Below are 21,426 nucleotides of genomic sequence, written 5' to 3'. Positions count from 1 at the left end.
TGATATCGCGTATTTGTTCATAACCGAAACTGATTGCAAATTTAGCGATATCGAGATTCTGATAAAATGTACATTAAATCACAAGTCTATACATTAAATTATAAGTCTATACTAAACAATAACTAACTAACATCTCTTGGCTGAATCAAACAACTCAATTTCCAGGCCCTATCTTCTTCCTTTCTGTTTAATTGGCAGACCTTCCATAATTCTAATAGAATTAATTCTTGTAAAGGCGGAGCAGGAATAATGTTATATTCATCCAGATCAGTTGTTTTGCTAGCACCAATACCAGGTAATAAACTACTTCTCCTGCGTTCATTTGACATATTCGTATCAGCATCTATATATGAAGTTTGTAAACTTTCAATATCAGCAATGATTCTGGTAGTCTTCAAGTACTTATCAATGTTAATAACTTTTTGGTTCAAGAACGAGTTTGCCTTTCTATAGTTAGGATTACCATCAGTAACGAATGTTAAATCCTGCAAGAACAATGAAAAATACGGAACTATTGGAATATTATACTCGTTGGACACCAAAAAGTTTCTAAGCTTTGTCCTATACACATTGAAGTTCTTCTGAGGATGGATAATTCCAGACAAGTATTCGTATAATTCTTTATACTTATCAGATAAATCGACCCAAATCTTAGCTAATCTTGTGATCAAATGAGATTGCAAAGAGGTGATAATTGAAGCCAAAGAATTGAAATTTCGCAAATACAAGCATGATATAGCTACCTTTAACCAAGTCTTAATAATGTTGACTCTCATCTTTTGATTAATTTTAGGTTGTAAAATCGATTCCAAAACATAGCCGGATAAACAATTTGTGAATAATAAGGATTGCCTGATATTAGGGGCTAACTTGAGGTGAGCTCTCTTGGCGGTAAAGTTTTGGTTTAATAACTCATCTGGCTTAATAGAACAGAAGATATGTGATTCAATCAAGGTAAGCTGCTTAGCAAGCTCTAATCCGTTAAAGTCCAATAAATTTGGTCTATAGTTGGAAAGAACCCAACTTTGATCACAAACATTATACCACTTACTCAAAATACTAGCCAAGCTTAATGGTATGAATGTTTTTGTATTAATATACTTCGCTGGACACCAACTATCTCCCAAAATAGCTCTGAAAGTCAAATTCACTTTTTCTATGGTTATCGATTGATTTTTAGTCAATAATGAGCTTGATGATGAGGTTTGGTTTCCAACTCCTAATGGTAATGATAATGACATTGATTTTAAACTCGAAGTTGATGATTTCGTGTTGATCCTAGACAATTCATAACCATCTACCATTGAATATCTTGAAGAAAGGGTATTATCTGCGAAACCGCTTGACAGCTTTCTATTAGATCTGGTTACAGTGATGCTTCTGTTGATCAATTGCTTATCCATTCTTGGTCTACGGTTACGTTTTTGATTCTCAGTTAAAGGTTTTGAAGATAATCTTGCTGCAATTTCCAATAATTTTAAAGAATCTAGAGGTAGGTAAACCGATATTCCCTCATTGAAGAAATTTACTAATGTAGTTAATAAAGAACTATCCGCTTCATGATTCCAGTAAGATTCTAACCATAACTGGAACATCTTAATGATTAGTTTTCTCCTATTCTTGAGTCTCATTTCTTCGCCAATGTCAGACTTTTCATTATTTCTAAATGTATTGTGATTCATTTCAAATCTTGTTATTAATTCCTCTATTAAATCAATACCATTAGCGAAACTTCTGAAACAAATAAAAAATGTCGACACGAAAAAGTATTCTGGAGGAGAAATTTCATTAGTCAAAGTATAAACTAATCCTTTGAATGATGCTCCTAGTAAGTTACCATTTTCATCCACCAATAATTCATCATTAATATTGTGCCTTTCAGTAGTCATTTCCTTGTTATTAGTAGTGAATTTTTCAAATTCGGGATTAGAGCTGAATGAATCGTCAGCCTGAAGTACGTCATGGAGTATATTTGCTCCACTTGGTGTTATACTTAAGTCACCCAGTTTCCCAGATCTCATCATGGAGTATCTGTGAGATGCCTTCCCTTTAGGAGGTTGTAATGTATTCAATCCACGGCCTTTAATCATCTGAGTTTTAGCAATTCCGATAGAGCATTTCTTAACAAAATCTTCTGGTTCTACTTTCATTTTAGAGTAGTCAGGGTAGGATCTTTCTGAATTCAATTTAAAGTCACCAGTAACTTCTAATAACCTTCTGATAGAAGAGATTGTTTTACTAATAGATTTGATCATTCTGGCTGCAATTTGAATCAAATCACCACCTTCTTGGGTATAGTAGTAATCTTTCATTGGGGTACTTTGAACCCCCTTCTCGTTTATCAGATTCTTCTGATCTTCATCAGACTCATTCAATGTCTTCATAATCAAACTTTTCACGCCTGAAACTAAGTCGCTTACTAAAGATAATAACGCATCTAACGAGCCATCCAAGTCCGCAGGTTTTTCGGAAGAAAAGTCTGAACCAGTTTTGGAAATAAACAATAATTCTCTTAACAATAATATAACCTGATGAGTGACTGTTTCCAAAATATCGCATCCAACAGAATTATGTTCAATTAAATCAAGCCTTCCAATAATCAAACCTAAATAAGAATATAACAATCCATTTATTTCAGTTATTCTTTGTTTTGCTTGTGGAGGTGATGGTAACAAAGGATAACTATTCATATCATTCTGTAACTTCCTTTCATTCTCTCTCTTAATAATCTGTCTACTCTCAATTGACCAAACTTGTAAGAACGCAATTGCCTTCTTGGTAACTTGGTAAACCATTAAGGTCAATATCTCAATTTTGTTGAAATTTGATGTCCCCTTAAATTCATTAGCCTTTAGCATCAAATTATACCAATCGGCTAGCAAAGATTTACGAGTTTTTCTAACTATTTCTCTTTTAGTAACAATTTCATTAGTTCTTGATAAGCAATCAGTTTCCTGCAATAAGATTCTAACCCCATCTCTAATTGAATTCACTACTCTTGTTGAAAAAGTAAATCTCCCACGACGATTCTTGTGTGATAAAGGGTTTATTAAGAATTTCCCACAAGAATGAAACAATGGTTTCAAATAAACGCTGTTCGGTATTCTTCCAGTATCTTCCTCTAAATCTTCCGTGGACCTCGTTTCATCAATATTATCATCATTAACTGCAATCGTGAAATAATTCATTGGAATCCAGCCCCGTTGTAATGAATCTACCATCGTCACTTCGCCCCATCCAGAGTCATCAATAGTGTGTACAAAAGCTAAATCGTCTTTCTCGAATGATAAACATATGGAGGCATCTGATTCAAGCTGTAAGGATGAGGAATCAAATGGGTGCAATGCCCTTATAAATAAGGATGATAAATTCTCCTCGTCCAATTGATTATCTGATACTGTTGATTCTGGTATGCTCTCGTTAACGTTCTCGTCAGAAGTGTCGATTTCAGCTGTTGTATCTGAATCATCGTATGATTTATTTCTTGGATCGAGTGAAGAATCAGTATACTTGATATTTAAACCATTAGTCTGTTCTTCTTCTACATTATTTCTATCCTCAAGACTCATCGAAGCAATAAACATGTCCACTTTCTCTTTCTCTGATACATTTTTTTTGCTATCGTCGCCTGGAATTTGTTCAATTTTTTGCAATAAATCCTTTCTTACTGGAACATCGTCATCGTCCATGGTAGAAATACTTGTTTTTTTCACAACCTTTAGAGGCGAGATTCTAGAACCCCGTATATTAGAGTACGAATTTTTACCACTAGTACTTTTTGAAGATGTTGGACTACTATCCTCGCTCTGAACATTATTAAAATTGAAACTAGAAGAATTACTCAATATAGGCTTGTCCAGATAAGTACTATTCCTAGGTGAATTATCAGCACTGCTAGCTGCATTATTGTAGTCATTTTCATACCCTAGTATACTTGATCTATTACTTATTGTACTGACTTCTGATTGTGTGCCATTAAATACATGATCTTCATCCACTTCATCTACTTCATCTTGTGGTGTTGGTTCACTAATCTTTTGGTAATAAGAACTTGTTCTATCGTTTGAATCTCTATTGCTTACGCTTAATCTGTTGGCCTTTTTAATGTTTTGCTGAAAAGAATTCATAAACTGAAATGAATCCCCTGAGGTAGCCATATTGGATTGTTGTAAAGTCATAGATAACCTTTGGAATTTTCTACTCAAATCCTGCTGAGGTAATAGCGTTGTCTTTCCATGTGGATTTAATAAATTGTCAGACCCCAGTTTTCCAAAATTTCCATCTATTCCCACAATTGGAGTTCTATCATCTATAGGGTCCTGAAATGATGAGGGCATGTTGACTAGGGGAGTAGCGTCTTCATCGGGTTCCCCACTCCCTGGGTATAGAGTTTCGTCATTATTATAATCCAAATCATCTTGACTATTCCTGAGCAATGAGTTATTGATGGAACTGAAACTCATATCGCCCTCATTGTTCGCTGTCATGTAACTATGTAATGTTTGGTTGCTTTCTCCTTGTACGATTGGCTGGAAATCATCATACGAAACGTATTGAGTGCTGCCTGTCTCACAACTACCATGAGATGATTGGCGACGGTCAAATTCATCCATAGATTCTTCTTCTATGTTTTCTTCTATAGCTTCTTCTCTCTCATCTTCGGGTATGTTATTGTACTTATTTTCAAATCCATATTCTGATTCTATCGGAGAATAAACGCTCGACGACGTACTAATATGTCTATTCTCCGCTGTTAAATGAGGTGCTTGATACATTATTAGATACTGTTTTTATTGATCAAATTAATTCAATATTATCTCCGAACTATTTCTCTTCTAGATGTTCTTAGTATCTTGCAATTCTCACTTTCTGAACGTATATAGTTTAAAGACAACCCTTCTATTTCAGTTGTTGATTGAAATCGCGTGTGAGATTCAGATTAAAATTTCGTGTAAATTTTTTTACGCGTGTGTCTAAAACGATTTTTGATGGTTTCACCAACAAAGAGCTTTTTTGAGCCACTTAATAAAGGGGCATATATATGCCGGTCATCTTATTATATGTAGGTAAAGGTCTATTTGACTTCCTATAACGTCAATTCTAGGCACCTAAGATCTATATTAAATTGAGAGAGACCGTTTGATTATGCAATGAGCTTATCTCACAGTAGAATGTAGCAGGGGTGGTTGTATGGGTAACATCGCACTTCAATATAGTCAATGAATTCAGGGATAAAATACTAGATATACCCTTGGGACTTTCGGTTAGTAGTTCATTACGAGAGTAGGGAGACATGTCCATTAAAATCTACGACAAAAGACTTTTATAGCAGGGTCATGGTTCGAACACGGTGTATCGTTTGTGTAGAAGAGATGAATCCAGTTGGCCAATATTTTCAGTAAATCTGATAGAAGCCGCTTATACTAACAAGGGTTTTGTTTCATATGTAATGCATATTGGCAGAATTTGGATATTATTTTGTATATATATATATAGCAATGACGAAGGTGCCAGAAACGCTCGAAGGAGAAATAACACCTTGGTTTTTGAATAGTTCAAAATGCCTGGCAAAAAGTCCTGCTGATAGTGAGAGAGCAAGCTGAAAAAAAAATATCTGAAGAAAAATGTATGAAACAAAACGACTTCGATTCAAGTATTTATCCAGACAACCTGAAGATAATGGTTCTATTTACATGTACTACGTGTTCTACTTCTCAAGATGAAGTTGAAATGTCTAAGCATTTATCTACAACAAGACATAAAAGAGTAATATTTGACTCTTTAAATGAAGTCATCGAATGTGAAGAATGTGAAGATTCCAATATCCATCAATTGCTGCTCTTAAGGTTCGGTTTATCAGATATGGCACTTTTATGCCAGCTTTGTCTCTCTAAAGATGAAAAACCTTCTACACAATATTCGCTATCAAATGGATCTCTTTTGAAAAAACTTGATCAATACTATAAATTTAGAGATATCGAATGTCAGCTTTGCCTGTCAGATGACAGGTTATACGTGGGTAATAATAAATCTAATGATGCCCAGCTTATAGTATGCCAGAAGTGCTTGCCAGAAGTATCAGATAATCAGATCAATTTTGTTAGCGAAAATGACGATAAGTTTCTTTATGAATTTCTAGGAATTAAAGAATTTGTTCCTCCATCCAAATCAAGAAAAGATAAGGGTCGTTCAAGAAAGATTGGTAGAAAAGGAGGAAAAAAGGGTGATGATATTTCCACTAGACCAAATGGAAAGCCGGTATCTAAAGATGCAGAAGAAAGAAAGGCCCATTTCTTCAATTCTAAAGCTAATTCAGTAGCTATAAAATCTGGTAAGACTATTTTTGCTGTTGGATCTAATGGTACTAGTCCTTCTCCTTCTAAATCAAATTCTAGAGCATCTACTCCGAGATCAACGACACCAGTCCAATCAAAATCAAAACAGATCTCTTCAAAAGACAAAAACTCTGCTAGGAAGAATCCTGTCATAAAGGATACGAAAACGATTGGTAACAAATCTAAAGATAAACCGCCAAGTGTTAAAAAGACCGTCAATGATCTGTCTCCGAACGTGATATCAAGAAAGCCAAATCATTCAAAGAATGCTGAAGATCGTAACTATTCGTCAAAGCCAAACAATTCTTCCAAAAAACTTGAAGATAAAAAAGAAGTAAAAGTTCAGAAAACTGACAAAGCTACAAACAGAAAATTTTCTGAAATTAAGAAACCTAATAAAAAGGCTACAGATATGAACAAAACTGAAGATGTAAAAGCTGATAAGAATTCCGTGAAAAAGCCAGTCAGAAAGAATGAAAAGTTAAAGAGTGGTGACAATACCGATGAAATGAAGGTGCCAAAGGATAATAATAATAATGGTAAACAAAAATCAAATGAAAAAGCCATTCCCCATAAATTGGATTCTAAGAAATCAGATAACAAGAAAACTAAAGTAAATGATAAAAAGCCCACATCAACCAATGATAAAAAGAAACCAAATACAAATAACCAGCCCAAGGAAGAGCAGCTAATAGTCCCTTCAAACATTGTAAAATATGAGCCATCCGTAGAGCCAAAATTGACGTATGAATCCATGCTCTCCTATTTTCAAGAAATGTCATACAATTTGTTTTTAGAAGAAAAAATGAGTATGCATTCCAATAATAACTCATACCTTGAACCAGATGAAATGTCCATTGAATGGTATGCAGATCAGGATAAGAAACACAAGCAATTTAAACTAAATATCTTATTAACTGATGAAATAATGAATCGATTTATTTCAAAGAAAATGCAATCTCTCAAGAAATCGCCATTTTCTTTGAGTCAATCTGTGTTTTTAATTTTGGGTGACGAAATTCCATGGTATGGTCAAATTGTTACCTCAGATACCAAAAGTGCTACTAAGGGACGTCGTGGTGGTCTTAAGGTTTTAGAAATTGTTATTGAATTATATAAATGGAACACCCAACCGTTACCGCATACTGTGAACGTCAAATGGTTAAAAATCTTACCTGTTTCTATTCCAGTTAGTAGAGTATTTATTGCCATGTCAAGAATTGAGAATCCAAAGTTCATTAACATGATTCTTGGTAAAGAACCAATCAAGCAGATCGTGTTTAAGAATTATTTAAAGTTTACTAAAGATACATTCAATGATTCTCAAAAGGTTGCCATTCAATCTGTATTAAATAATTCTATCACTGTGCTACAAGGTCCTCCAGGAAGTGGTAAAACTTCCACAATTTACGAGATTATATTGCAATTGTTGGACAATTTGAATACTTTTCCTATTTTAGTAGTTGCGGCCTCTAATATTGCAATTGATAATATTGCGGAAAAGTTGCTTGAAAAGCATGGTAGATCAATTTTAAGAATTGTTTCGAATGAAAAAGAAAGAGAGTATAATAGAGAACATCCATTGGCTTCCATTTGTTTACATCACAAAGTTTATGACGCTCTACCAATGGCAATGAAACAGACTATAGATGATATGAGAAGATTCAATGGACCTAAAGTTAGTCAAAACCAATATAAAAAACTATTAACTAAGCAAATTGAACTTAGTGATATTTTTATAGCTCAAGCAAAAGTCATATTCACAACAACTGTTGTCGCAGGTGGTAATCAATTAAAATCTGTTAAAAAGTTGCCTGTTGTTATTATGGATGAAGCTACTCAATCATCAGAGCCAACTACGTTAATTCCTTTATCCGTGCCTGGTGTTCAGAAGTTTGTGTTTGTAGGTGACCAGAAACAATTGAGTAGTTTCTCGCAGGTTCCTAACCTATCTTTGTCTCTTTTCGAAAGAGTACTTTTAAATGGCACTTATCGTACGCCCCATATGCTTGATACACAATATAGAATGCATCCAATGATCAGTGAGTTCCCAAGAAATAGATTTTATGGAAGCTTATTGAAAGATGGTATAACTGCAGAAGATAGAATCTTGGAAGGAATTCCCTCCAATCCCGTATACTTCTGGGACACTTGTGGAACAGCACAAGAAGAAAGGGTCAGAATTAATTTCCGTGAAGACAGAGGCTACACGTATTCCAACAGAAGTGAGATTTCATATATCACAAAAGTAGTACTAAACTTAATCTATGACAAGGGTATACCTAAATCTGAAATAGGTATTATTACTCCGTATAGAGGTCAACGTGACTTGATTTCGTCAATTCTTGTTAAAAATGATTTGATTAATCCTGAAAAAAATGATATTCTCGTTGAAGTAGACCGTGATGACATATATAATGAATCGAAACCAGTAACAATTCATACCGTTTCCGAAATAATGATTGCATCTATTGACGCATTCCAAGGACGTGAGAAAAATTTCCTCATCATGTCCTGTGTCAGATCTAACAAAGAAAGCAATATAGGATTCTTGGGTGATGAAAGGAGATTAAATGTTGCATTGACTAGAGCAAAATATGGTTTGATTATTATAGGTGATGTCCAATGTTTACGTGAAGGTAACCCGTTGTGGAGGGAATATTTGGAACATTTGCAGGGTCATGATTCTATACACAAAGACGATGAATTTTTATACTAATTTATTCTTATTTATTCATTTATATTTCGTAGATTTACTAGTCAGTCATATTAGAGGCTCGATTTGAACTAGGTAAAATAATAATGATGCAAATATAAAAGAAAAGAAAAAAAAATGTATGACAATAATTCAAGACTTCATTCAGTCTATGTAGATTTAGCATTTATATCAAGCAGCTTCGATGATATCTCTCATTTTTGTCCTCTGATTACTTTTAGTTGCGAAAAATTAAAAAAAAAGAAGTGGCGACAACTGCAGGACTCGAACCTGCGCGGGCAAAGCCCAAAAGATTTCAAGTCTTTCTCCTTAACCGCTCGGACAAGTTGCCTTATTCTTGGTTTCTACGAAGTTTGTGGTGTACTGTACCCGTCTTTTCGACTCAGAAAATCCTCTTATACACAAGATGTTCAAATTTGGCATATGTATTGATATATAAAGATTACTCTAATTGACTTTCAAATGTCTTAATGAGATTCTCGATTTCATCTCCACTTGAAACCGAATCATTAACTATATTGTTAATACTTATTGTAGGAGTTACATGAACACCAACGTTTCTCAAGTATTTAGTAAAATACTTCAAATCAACAGTAGCCCCATTGCCTGAATTGCTTTGCTTTTCTTTTTCTGTCTCACTCTGAATCGTCAATTCTTTCAACACATCATCCTTTGAAAATGGTAATGACAATTTCTCAAATACTAAATCGGAAATTTGTTGATAAATTTCATTACGGTTTAAATTAACATTAGCAGTATCATAGAATAACTCCTTATTTTCAAAAAGTACTTCAGAGACATCCCAGAATAGCGTGTTGCTATCAATGTCTTTTTCTAAGTTTCCTCTCAATAATTTTGCCACAACTAATGAGAATTCATGAAGAAGATTAGAATTAGTATGCCATGGTTGCACAACGTTGACGAAGACAAATTGAAACTTGTTAGGATGTAATTCTTGTAATTGAGGGATAACCTGTGGCTTTAACTTCAAAAATAATTTAGCACTGAAAGGACAATTGTAATCCAAATACAAATTAACAACGTGTGGGGTGAAAGATTTACCACTAGCTAATGTACGAGCTGAGTGATAATAATGGGTTGACGCAAACTTAGGAGATATCATTATTTATAATATTAAATGAGATTTTGGCAATTATATTTCCAGACTATCTAAGTTTTGATTCAAAGAGTGGGTAGTGAGGGTGGGAAGGATCCCTTCGAGCACCAAATACCATAAAAATCCACACTATGCATTCCGGAAGCACATGCTTAGAAATTCTTATTGGGATTATGATAAAGGTCGTGTGAATACCTGAAATATGTAGGGAAGAATACTTATGTATTAGTATTATAGATATACTGGTCTTATATATCAAATATTGGTTACTATAGAAGTAGTTAAGTGATCGATCTACCTATCGATGACTTTTTAGGGTAGTCTTAATTAAGTATATTCTGCTTAATTGCTGTTCGTTAATTAGAAAATTCATCTTCTTCTTGGAGATTCATTCCTAATTTATATTCTTGTTTCGTTTCAACTCATTAAGATTATTCCCATATCCTCTTATGACTATCAGTATCACTAGCATGACTATTTATGGTTCTTACAATGATTTGTTTCAGAATCTTTATAGATTCTGATAGTGACACAAAACCAACAATTCTATTGGATAAAAAGATTGAAAACTAGTAAATTTTATTAGATTACATTATATTATACTATATTACCAAATAAGTTCAACATGAACCGTATTGTCCGTCGTTCTTTGTAAAGAAGCCTAATTTACATTATTATACTCATCCAATCTTTCTTCCTCACGAAATCTTTCTTTTCGTACGTCAATACCAAATTTTTTGTACACTGGGCTCTCCTGTTTATCTTCTGTAATCGAGTTCAAGTCGTCATTCGATTTATTGTTAGCTTTAAGTGGAATGTGAGGTGTCTTGAACCTACCCAGAAACGAAATACCATCCATTTTATACCTTTCGGCCATTATATCTGATAATAGTCTCGGCTTATTTGAAGAGTTAGCATCTTTAGAGCCATTCATAACCTTAGATTGCTTTTGGTTTTTAGCTGGTGTTTTTGGCTCGCTTGGAAGGACAATATCCCCAATAGAATCATGGCCTGGCCATTTTAATTCGGAATATTGACGACTCTTACTCCTATATTCTAAGATTACTCTATCTTCTTCACTATCAATATCGCTACTCATAAAGAGCTTACTAACTTCGCCAACTTCTTTTTGTACAGCATTTGGACTTTCCAAATTAGTCTCAAGGTTTTCAAACTGACTATTATGAAATTCATTTTCTGCTATGTTTATGCTATTAGAGATTTTGTCATTTGTTACGAATTCTCTAGAATTTGAGCTAACATTATATGGATCGTCATTGTATCTGGGGAGATTCCCTGATATATTTGCAATATACTCTTGAGGGTGTACTCTGTCTGGCGCAGTATTTTCTCCACTTTCTGTAGCTATATGAAAAGGATTATGTATATTATTGGTATTAGAAGACCTTAGTGCTTCGGGTGCGCTGTTTAAACCATTGCCTTCAGCCTCTGCTGGAATTATTTTACCATTCGATTCAGCTAGTCTAAGGATCTTGTTATCCTCGTCCCGTAGCATTTCTCTCCTCTTCTTTCTCTTTTGACCATCTTTAGATTTCTTCTTTTTCTTTCTATTCTCTTTCGTTGTTGGATGTTCCAATACCTCATTAAAATTCTCTTGTGGTTCATCCAAATCTTCTATCGTGTTTATCCGTATCATTCGTGAACGACTTCTAAAAGGAGTTGAAGTATTAGACGTGGGAATATGCTGGGCCGGACTAAGTATATGGTTAGTTTCATAAAACAGCAGACGTGACTCAATTACAGGTGGTGATATTGGTATTGTTGAAGGTAGCACTGGTACTGTAGGAGGTGAAAATGTTATAGCTGGAGATGATACTGATACAGCTGGTGGTGACATTGAAACAGTCGTTGGTGATACAGCTATTTCTAGTGGTGGTGATACTGTTGCAACCGCTGGTGGTGTAGATACAGCTGGTGGTGTAGATACAGCTGGTGGTGTAGATACAGCTGGTGGTGTAGATACAGCTGGTGGTATAGATACAGCTGGTGGTGTAGATACAGCTGATGGTGTAGATACAGTTGGTGGTATAGAAACAGCTGGTGGTGATAATGAGATGGTTGAAGTTGATGAATTTGGATTTATACGTATAGCTTTTCTCGGACCCAATTGAATCACCCGTGGCCTAATGTCTCTTCTACCTTCATATGTAACCTTATGCGAAGCGGTATTACGACTTGAATCCTGAGTATCTGTATTGCTCGGTTTTAACGACTCAAGAAGTGGCGGCTTTATTGGAACATTAAATTGTTCTTGGTTAACGTTTACATCTATGTCTTTGTTATTGTTTAATGGTTTAGTTTTAATTTTCCTTTTCTTCAATTTCGATGGCTTGGTCACTCTATCAGCACTTATTCCATTAGAATTGTTCAACTTTTTCTTTGGAGAATCATAAGTCTTTGCTTTGGTACGTTTTCCTTTGTAATCCGGCACATTCAGTGATCCATTCCTAAAAAGGCTGTAAATTCTACTGAATATGGAACTGGATCTATGACTTTGAGACTGCTTCGACCCTGATTTTGTCAGCATCATGGAATACTCTGAAGAATCAGACATTGGTTTTTATACCCCTATATGCGTTTTACCTTGCAGTATATTCAATTCGGTACGTTTTTAGTTACCTATCTATTTTGGTCTGACTTTTGTTGTTTTGGTTTCATAAACATTCAACGTCATGTCCTGCATATTATCAATATTCTATTAGTACCTACTAAATAACCAAATACAGCTATATAAGATTGATAAAATTAAACTAGATTAAGGTCAATATCAAACAAGTATGGTTAGCTTGCATTTATCATATAAGACATTTTGGAATTTCTCATCGTCATTAATTTCAAACGTAGACAACTTGAGTTTGTTGGTTTCCAGAAGTTCTCCATTGGCAATATCATTATCATTTAAAAAATCATCGTAATCATTCTTCAAGAATAGATGCACTGTATCATTAGAATCAAGTTTTGTTGATTCATGCAAACTTAACCTTTTGCATAATTTTGATTTCAAGTCACGTAATCTCAAGTTAGTAGGTAATAATAATACAAATATATCGTCATCATAATAGAATTTAGCCTTGATTTTTGATTGTTTTGTCTCCGTGCCCGTGCCATTAGACAATGCAATGGGTTTTCCTGTACTAGTCTCCAAGCCAGTACCAGTACTAGCAAAAGAATTCATAAGGTTAGTCGACGACGAGGACAAGGAACGATTTAATACTGAGTCTGAAGATGTGGGTGTAGACGATGACCTGTTTTGCGTACTTGAAGGGTTATGGAAATTTGAATATTGGGAAATTCTATCCTGTTGGTAATTTGATTTTTGACTTATTGGCTTCAGAGATCTTCTTTCCTTTTGGTTATCCGACGCTTCTTTATCGAATCCATTATCTAAAACCTCCAACAACCTTAATACTTCATCCGACTTTGAAATATGAGGAGGTAAAGCAATAAGGTTTCTCAAGTAGTAATCCAATTTTTCTCTTCTTAACTTCGAAATACTATCATTCACGTTGATTAAAGGACCTGGGATAGATGGAATAATTCTTTTAGAATTTTCAATCTTCCCGGCTTCATATGGAAACAACTCCAATAATTTTACTTGCAAATCATAAAAATCCTGGTAATAACGGTATAAATATCGTGTCTTTCCATTACTCAACTTCGCAATGATTAAATATTGATAACGACCTTGGTCTAATTGGTATGAGTCAACTGTTGCTTCTAATATAGAAGTGTTCGTTAAGCTTAAGGATGATCTATTGTATTCTGATGCATCTTGGGCTTCTCTTTGGAAAAATTGAGTATGGGACGAAACGGGAGGAGCTTGGTTGGATATGGAGCCTAATGGAATAGTAGACGCTTGATATTTGGCGGTCTGATCTTTCCATTCTTCGACCGTAGGAATCTTGAAATCGTTTATAACTTTCACCATATCATCATTATTCGCCTGTGAATTCAGTGGATTCACTAAGTCTATGATCTTAACATACAGAACAGGTACCAAGCCCGGTCCCCCTAATCTATTAATCGGCTTCGCAATAAACCATTCAAATGCATGATGGGCACATATAATCAAGTTCTCGCCAGGTATGATGTCTAGCTCGTCTTCTCTTTCAGCCTTGAACTCATATAATGTAACAGCATACAAAGTTTGGTTCGAATTTCTTTGGGTACGTGCTTTCTGTTGTGGTGACGACGAATTAGAGGTCTCCATAGGTCTGGATCTGTTAAATACTTCAAAATAGCTAATTGGGACCATCCCCTTCAGATTTGTCATCGGATTCGTTGCCTCACACCATCCGTTACTTTCATGTTCCTTGTTTTCTCCATCCGTCAACACATGAAAGAAATCTCCTTTCAAAAATTTCAATTCTCCTGGTCCCTGTGGTTGATAATCGTATAACGCCTTAATTACCTTCTTTGGCGACTGTAAATCAGCACTCTCAAAGCTAGTATTGGCCGAATGCGACGACCCGACTCGCGAAATCGAGTGCTTGGGCGAACTAGAATTATTCGACAGCCCTTTGTTTCTTCTAAACGACTTAATCATTACTACGTCTATGTTGTTAAGAAAATATTCGGTCAAAGGATTATAAGATAATTGTGAAACCTGTTTCTGGTAAAAAAATCCTATCAAAAAATCGAGGTCGTGCGCGGTTTGATTTATCAAATGATCTAGTTTATGTACTTGTTCCATCGATATGTGGTCCTACAAAGCCTCTCAGGGGTACTACGAAAATGGCACATGCCAGGTCAAAAATGATAATTTAGGTTGTAAATTTACATATTCTTGATTTTAACATTATGCTTAATAAGGGATATATATTCTGTTAGTGTTTCAACTGAAAAATTAAATTCCTTAAACTCACGCGTCGACTTAACTCATAGTAGATCCACATTATTGTACAACAAACTAATTTTAAGAGAAGTATCGATTGTAGGACTATTGTGATAAAATTTGCGTTGGATTTCCTAATTGGGTAATAATTCCAGAGTAACGAAACTGTATGCAGCGAGGTTGATAATAGCCAGGATTATAAGTTACAGGACCTGCACGTACTCAGCTCTGTTGGAGCATGGGCTGTACGATGGTACGTCTGTTCATATGCCGTTCGGCAGTACATGGGATTTGCCTTGGGAGAGCTAATCCAGAAAGCGATTCCGAAATTGTAATACGGCTATTACATAATTATTCCATTTTTTCAACAAAGTCCTCTAGGGCCAGAATCTCTGATTCCGTGTTAAATTGGCGAACATTTGACTGAGGCCTGGCATTGAGATTCGACATATACTTGGGGTCAAGGTAGTTGTCTATTGAATTCCATTGGGCAGGAGGAGGAACGGAATCGCCTTCAAAAGGGAAGCTAAAATCTTCAGCTTGTTCAGATACTTGATTCACTGAATTAGGCGAATAATCGCTTTTTCCATCGCTGGGACTTGTTTCGTCAGTTCCCGTGTCGTAGAATGAATCTTCATGCTTGTATGCTTTAGATCGTCCTCCTTTGGTAGCCTTTTTCCCTGCCTCCATTTGTTCAAACTAAAGTCTTAGTAATGGCTTCACGTATGAAAACGGAATGAATAAAAATACATACTTGTCTATACTTGGCTAAGTATATTTTCAATGTTTCTGAATAATTCTCGAATCCTAGTATATACATCGACCATAGTATGTCTTCTCCGTTGAGTGTTTTTCTCTTTTCTAAGCGACCTCTATCTGAAGCATGACTTGTTATGAACGAAATAAACTCCGAAACACACTCTTGGATGCATTCTTTTGATTCTTTTGATAGTTTTGCATGTGGTGGCAACGCTTTCTTCATCACTCTTCCAACTATTTACGTTAGTATGGGTCTTTAATTTCAACTCAACTATTTCCACATACCATTTGCAATAGGCAAAAACCTATCTTGTTCCTTTATCTCATAGTCAGAATTATGCAATGCAGTATCTGAAATTTTACTCATATTTATATGGTTTTAGATAAATACAGAGCAAATCGAAAGATTGTCCTAGTTTATGTACTATGTATGCAACATCTACTAAATGCGAACTCGGAATTTGCAATAATTAATGGTCAAGTTTCTCAGCACCTTCTCAAAAATGTTCGATTAATGAAGCATGTATATAAAGAGTATCGCATATAAGAAGTAATACAATCAATTTTGCAGATTGGCGAAGCATAATCGAGATCTTGTACTCTGCATTATAGAGAGAATTAGAAAGGAGTTTTAGAAGTTTCTAACGGTTTGGGTCTTTCAGCTTCCATATGCACGGAACTTTCGAACCATTATGACCATGGATCTTTTCAAGATTATGGGATTAGAATATCAGTAATTACAATTTCCTAGACTTAAGCTACGTAAAGAACTTTACTGGAATATATATTATAAACAATGAATAAGAAAGGAATTATCTAACCAGGAGGTAATTGAGAAGCATCAACGATATCAGCAGCATTAACGGCTTCTTCTTCTTCGTAAGCACCATCCAATGGAGTTCTTGGTAATGCCATCATACCAGATCTAGCAATTTCTAAAATACCAAATGGATGTAATAATTGGATGAAAGAGGAAACTCTAGATGGCTTAGCACTCAATTCAACGATAACGTTTCTATCAGCAATGTCAACGATCTTACCGCCAAATTTTTCAGTTATAGTTGAAATGTGAGCTAAGTGGGAGTGTTTGTGCCTCAAAGCTTCTGATGGGGCTAAGTTACTTGGATGGAAAGCCGACGCAGTGGCACTCAAATCTGGGAGTGAGGTACCATCACTGGTGTGCAATTTATGGGTAGCAATGAGTTCGTGGAAATATTCAGGTCCTAATAATGAAACTCTTGCTAATAACAACTCTCTTTTGATAATTTCAGCATTGGTGTAATCCAAGACAGCATAAACTGGAACCAAGTCTTCGATTTGTCTTCTTGCTTGTTCAACAACGGCATCTTGTCCCGCCAAGACGATAGTCATACGAGACAAGTCCTTAACTTCTGTACTACAAACAACCAAAGAGTCAATATTGAACCCTCTAGCAGCTAAAGTACTCGAAACGGAACTTAATACACCTGGTTCATTTTGAACTAAACAGTTTAAAACGTGTTGCTTTCTTGGTGCCTTCGATGGAACCGGTGTTTCGTATAAAATTGAAGAAACTGCAGCATCAGCGGACCAATTTGGGGTTTCAAAGGTAGGTAATGGCGGTCTCTTTTGATTACGGTGCAAGGCCTTGTAAGCCAAGGCAGAAGTTGAGCTTGATGTCTTGGTTCTGGAAAATTGTCTAGCAAAATTACGGCGACCAATGCCACATAATGAGGATGAAGCAATCATATTCCTAGTTATTTTCTCTCCACTGTAGTAAGATCAAAATATTCGAAGTTGACGAATATTCCATAATTTATCATCGGAAATACCAAACGATGATTCACCCTTTTTTCACGACTTTTCTGAAAAATCGCCGCGACATTTGCGGCCTGGCGGAACCATACTTGAGAAATAATTGTTCAAGAAGCAGTAGATAATGATATAAATACCAAGGTAGTGGTGTCGGGAGCAGAGTAACAAGCACAATGCTTGAACAATATTTGGTGGAACCTACATTTTTGTCGAACTTCATACAGAAGATAAACGTCTACAGTTTGCTCGATATGGTAGTTGAGTTAGGATTCTAACGTATAGACGGGTAAATGGCTATGAATGAAAATAAATAGAAATGAAAACCAACATGAAAATCCCAAATACAATGGTAGAATGATGATTTTAAATGTTTGCGTATGCCAAAGTTAACAATAATACAATAGCGATATTTATAGGCGACCCAAATAGATCATGTGGCGATAAACGCGAAGAGCTCGCCGAGCTAGTCTCTGAGGAATTATTATTTCTATGCCTATGTCCTGCTGCTGCTCCTATCCCTAGCCCTGCTCCTATCCCTGCCCCCGTTCTGCTTCCACTACCTCTACCTCTAGAACCTGATGATGATCCACTACCTCTAGAACCTGAAGACGATCCACTACCTCTAGAACCTGAAGACGATCCACCACCTCTATAACCTGAAGACGATCCACTCGACGAACCTCCTCTAGAACCTCCTCTAGAACCTGATGAGAATCCTCCGAACCTCAATCTCTTAATTAAGCCATTTAAACCTTTTCTTTGTTGTCCGTATTGATGAGCAGCTTCATCCTCAATGTTGAACGGTCTAATCTCTAATTCTTGAGGAATAATCGTTGATTGTATCGAAACACAAATACTGCATAATATTAATAGTCTAAGAAAGTACATAACCTATTGGTCTAACACTACTCTATAAACGACCTGCAGCAACTTTGACAGCTAATTATATATATCTGGAAGATGGGCTTTGAAAAAATACTCATGACACGGCTCGTAAAAATTTGACAGCCTCGTCATGTTCGAAAAAAACGAATGCAGCCGAAACGCGACTCGACCTACGGAAAATGACCTTTGCGTAGACCTATATAGCCGTCCTCTGCTTGTTTCACGTCTAACCATGTGTATTTGGGTGCAAGTCCACCTTCAATACCCTGATCATTAACATTATTACCCCACCAATCTAAGGCTGTATAATCATTTTGAACCGTGAAGAAGATGATTAAGGCACTGAACGCTACTCCAGCAGACAATGCACTGGTTAGAATGTAATTGTATTTTTCCCACCATAATATGTAATTCTTTTTGATATAGTACATGAAGATGAACGAAAGATAAAATCCACCCGTGTAGTACAGGAGGTTGTAAGGTGCATACATCAAAAATCCACCAATGATGATCGTGGGATGAAAATATCTCGTCAATCTTGATGGACCATTCTTCTTAAACCAGTAGCATGGAATGACCAACAACACTCCTAATAAGAAACACCATTTCAAAACCGGATATAGCCCGCTGAATACTTTTGCGGGGCCAATCTCACCATATTGAACGCTTGAAAAAAAGAAAGTGTTGGCACCAGGGCAACTGAATCTTTCCTTTTGATGAGAATCACAAATGTCTTGAATATTGTCCAACTGCCAGTTAGCGATGATCAAAGCAGTTGATACACTTATTATCGTAGATATAAGCTGTCCCTTGAATATTGCTCTGGGGGGTAACTTAGAATAGTGTGCCAATTTCTGGTCGGTAATATAGTTACTAGCTTGGCTGTCTATATTATAACCATAACTTTTCAATGTAATCAACGCTATTCCAGAGTTTGGGATTGTGTAACCGACAATTAATTCCACTAACACGTTTAGGCCGAAAGAAAACCCTGTGACAGAAGCAATTGCAGTCATTGGAATCAAGAATATAAAGTTGATAAAAATGGTGAAGAAGATACCCCAAATTGGCGTTTCGGTAGGATATAACGACACACACAATATTGCAAATACGGTGCTCACCACCAATATTACTAAAAACCACCAATCAGGGACTTCTCTATACTTAGACATCATCACACAATGTGGATCCTTGCTATACCTACCAAAAATATTTCCTTTACTGGACAGGGAATCAACGATAGAATGCCAAACATTTACGAAGCTTGCTTTCATTGATTCCCATTCAGTTACAACGTGAAAAAATATTGCAAAAGGGTATAAGCAAAAATAAGCACCATACAAAACCAAATTAGCAGCACTAAAATATGGTGGTCCATATTCTTTATATTTTTTTTCATCAAACATATTCTTATCATTTAAAATGCTGTGAACATTATAAATTTTACCTTCATTGTTAAATAGAGCATTGGAGTTTATTGGTAAGTATCCAGTCCACTTATTGTTTGTATAGTAAACAATCAAGATAACAAAGAATCCTAAGACTGATCCGAGATATTGGTTCGCATACGTGTAAAATGGAAATGTGAGACAGCCAGCTGCATCAAGAATATTCCAGTCTAAGGTAGGCAAAGGATTAAGGCCCAATCCAGATTTGAACCCAGTAACATTATTCAAATGGACCAGATATGGATTTATCCATGTTGGCCAATTAAAAGAGGATAATGCAGTAAAAAAATAAGACGGAATCCAGTTGTAAATAAAACTCAAACCAAACATCACGTAGAAAAAGGAATATCTAGATATCTTCCAACCATGAATTGATGGATTATTTCCGTCATCTTGGTGCATCAATGCCCTATTTAGAGCAATTGTAGGTAATATAGTTGGCCATATGGATTTCACTGGATAAATACATACTTTTCTCATGATACCAGCAAACCCAAATCCTAAACATTGCGTAGAGAGAGCTAACAAAAGCTGATATACCCATGAAACCCATTTCAACCCATAAAATTTATCTAACTTCATAACAAATATATTGTAAACCAGATATGGCGTCCCCGCGGAGCACAGATAGATAATCGTGCTTAGCATCATTTCTTTATATGACCAGGGTCCTGGATTCAAGTTGAACAGATAACCAAAAATAGTGATCATTTTATCATATGGCATCATTTTCTCCCATAGTCTACCACTTGGTAAAAGTAATAGTTGTATGGTATGCAGCCCTAGTGATATAGATGGTAACCTATGAACAAAAAAGTTATTTATTATTGAGCCTATTAATGTCCAGAAAAATCCGATTACATAGGCCCTGATTGTCTCAGCAGGCATTTCTTGTTCATCAACCGGATCTGTTATAGCTCTTATTTCAGGATAAGGTGAATGGAACGCAATCAATGCTGCTTCAAGTCGTACTTGCAAATTCCAATCTATTATATTTAAATACGTCTTATTCTTAAAATGTGTTGGTTTTTCCTCTATTTCTTCTGGATTTGTTTTTTCTATCTCTTGCTTGCCCGATATTTCAAAATCTCCTGGAATTAAACGGACTAATCTTTGAAGAAGTTGATAATCTTCATGCAAAAAATTGAAATCGTCTTTATGTTCAGCTAAGGCCTCTCTTAATATAGTGATTGCTTCAATTACGCTCAAATTGTCTATTTTGTTGATCATAAACCTTGATGTTTGACTTAGATTTATGTCAAGCGATGATCCCGGTTTATAAGTATCATCAGTTATAATACCGAGTCTTAAGAGGATAAATTGAATTTGGTCTGTGGTGAGGTTCCAATTATTCCCTATATTGAATGCATTATCAGATGTTGTTGTGCCATCAACATTGATGTTCGATAGCTCTATATATTCTTGTTCGGCTATATCTGGCGACATTAATGTTGTTGAATTGATAAGTGGCTATTCATGATTGAGTTTGTCAAAATCAAAATCAAAAACAGCGCGTG

At 35.6% G+C, this 21,426-nt stretch overlaps 10 protein-coding genes and 1 non-coding gene across 11 annotated transcripts, besides 1 other annotated feature; 1 reads left to right on the top strand and 10 right to left on the bottom strand. All coding sequences in view use genetic code 12, as the record gives it.

The window, feature by feature from the left end:
- Positions 1–122: 122 nt before the first annotated feature.
- On the bottom strand, positions 123–4,775 carry DEHA2E21802g (DEHA2E21802p; the record flags this gene model as incomplete). Its single annotated transcript, XM_460249.1, has 1 exon — positions 123–4,775. The coding sequence occupies one exon, from the start codon at positions 4,773–4,775 to the stop codon at positions 123–125; it is 4,653 nt and encodes a 1,550-aa protein (XP_460249.2).
- An 853-nt stretch (positions 4,776–5,628) lies between these two features.
- On the top strand, positions 5,629–9,054 carry DEHA2E21780g (DEHA2E21780p; the record flags this gene model as incomplete). The annotated part of the gene is made up of 1 exon (XM_460248.2): positions 5,629–9,054. The coding sequence occupies one exon, from the start codon at positions 5,629–5,631 to the stop codon at positions 9,052–9,054; it is 3,426 nt and encodes a 1,141-aa protein (XP_460248.2).
- A 246-nt stretch (positions 9,055–9,300) lies between these two features.
- DEHA2E21758r lies at positions 9,301–9,382 on the bottom strand. Its single transcript has one exon. It is a non-coding gene; the product is annotated as a tRNA-Ser (tRNA).
- Positions 9,383–9,493: 111 nt separating this feature from the next.
- Positions 9,494–10,174, bottom strand: DEHA2E21736g (DEHA2E21736p; the record flags this gene model as incomplete). Its single annotated transcript, XM_460247.1, has 1 exon — positions 9,494–10,174. One exon carries the CDS (start codon positions 10,172–10,174, stop codon positions 9,494–9,496), a length of 681 nt encoding a protein of 226 aa, XP_460247.1.
- A 157-nt stretch (positions 10,175–10,331) lies between these two features.
- Positions 10,332–10,711: a long terminal repeat (solo LTR of Debaryomyces hansenii Tdh2 retrotransposon).
- A 118-nt stretch (positions 10,712–10,829) lies between these two features.
- Positions 10,830–12,743, bottom strand: DEHA2E21692g (DEHA2E21692p; the record flags this gene model as incomplete). Its single annotated transcript, XM_002770476.1, has 1 exon — positions 10,830–12,743. The coding sequence occupies one exon, from the start codon at positions 12,741–12,743 to the stop codon at positions 10,830–10,832; it is 1,914 nt and encodes a 637-aa protein (XP_002770522.1).
- A 213-nt stretch (positions 12,744–12,956) lies between these two features.
- Positions 12,957–14,882, bottom strand: DEHA2E21670g (DEHA2E21670p; the record flags this gene model as incomplete). Its single annotated transcript, XM_460245.2, has 1 exon — positions 12,957–14,882. One exon carries the CDS (start codon positions 14,880–14,882, stop codon positions 12,957–12,959), a length of 1,926 nt encoding a protein of 641 aa, XP_460245.2.
- A 492-nt stretch (positions 14,883–15,374) lies between these two features.
- Positions 15,375–15,713, bottom strand: DEHA2E21648g (DEHA2E21648p; the record flags this gene model as incomplete). Its single annotated transcript, XM_460244.1, has 1 exon — positions 15,375–15,713. One exon carries the CDS (start codon positions 15,711–15,713, stop codon positions 15,375–15,377), a length of 339 nt encoding a protein of 112 aa, XP_460244.2.
- A 4-nt stretch (positions 15,714–15,717) lies between these two features.
- DEHA2E21626g (DEHA2E21626p) lies at positions 15,718–16,149 on the bottom strand (the record flags this gene model as incomplete). The annotated part of the gene is made up of 2 exons (XM_460243.1): positions 15,718–16,016; positions 16,068–16,149. The coding sequence occupies 2 exons, from the start codon at positions 16,147–16,149 to the stop codon at positions 15,718–15,720; spliced, it is 381 nt and encodes a 126-aa protein (XP_460243.1).
- Positions 16,150–16,598: 449 nt separating this feature from the next.
- DEHA2E21604g (DEHA2E21604p) lies at positions 16,599–17,510 on the bottom strand (the record flags this gene model as incomplete). The annotated part of the gene is made up of 1 exon (XM_460242.1): positions 16,599–17,510. The coding sequence occupies one exon, from the start codon at positions 17,508–17,510 to the stop codon at positions 16,599–16,601; it is 912 nt and encodes a 303-aa protein (XP_460242.1).
- A 429-nt stretch (positions 17,511–17,939) lies between these two features.
- DEHA2E21582g (DEHA2E21582p) lies at positions 17,940–18,464 on the bottom strand (the record flags this gene model as incomplete). The annotated part of the gene is made up of 1 exon (XM_460241.1): positions 17,940–18,464. One exon carries the CDS (start codon positions 18,462–18,464, stop codon positions 17,940–17,942), a length of 525 nt encoding a protein of 174 aa, XP_460241.1.
- Positions 18,465–18,631: 167 nt separating this feature from the next.
- On the bottom strand, positions 18,632–21,355 carry DEHA2E21560g (DEHA2E21560p; the record flags this gene model as incomplete). Its single annotated transcript, XM_002770475.1, has 1 exon — positions 18,632–21,355. One exon carries the CDS (start codon positions 21,353–21,355, stop codon positions 18,632–18,634), a length of 2,724 nt encoding a protein of 907 aa, XP_002770521.1.
- Positions 21,356–21,426: the final 71 nt, after the last annotated feature.

The sequence above is a fragment of the Debaryomyces hansenii genome (assembly GCF_000006445.2).
Source record: "Debaryomyces hansenii CBS767 chromosome E complete sequence".
In the NCBI taxonomy this organism is placed as follows: domain Eukaryota; kingdom Fungi; phylum Ascomycota; class Pichiomycetes; order Serinales; family Debaryomycetaceae; genus Debaryomyces; species Debaryomyces hansenii.
The sequence above is the reverse complement of the archived record's forward strand: the minus strand, read 5'-3'. Positions and strand labels throughout refer to the sequence as shown.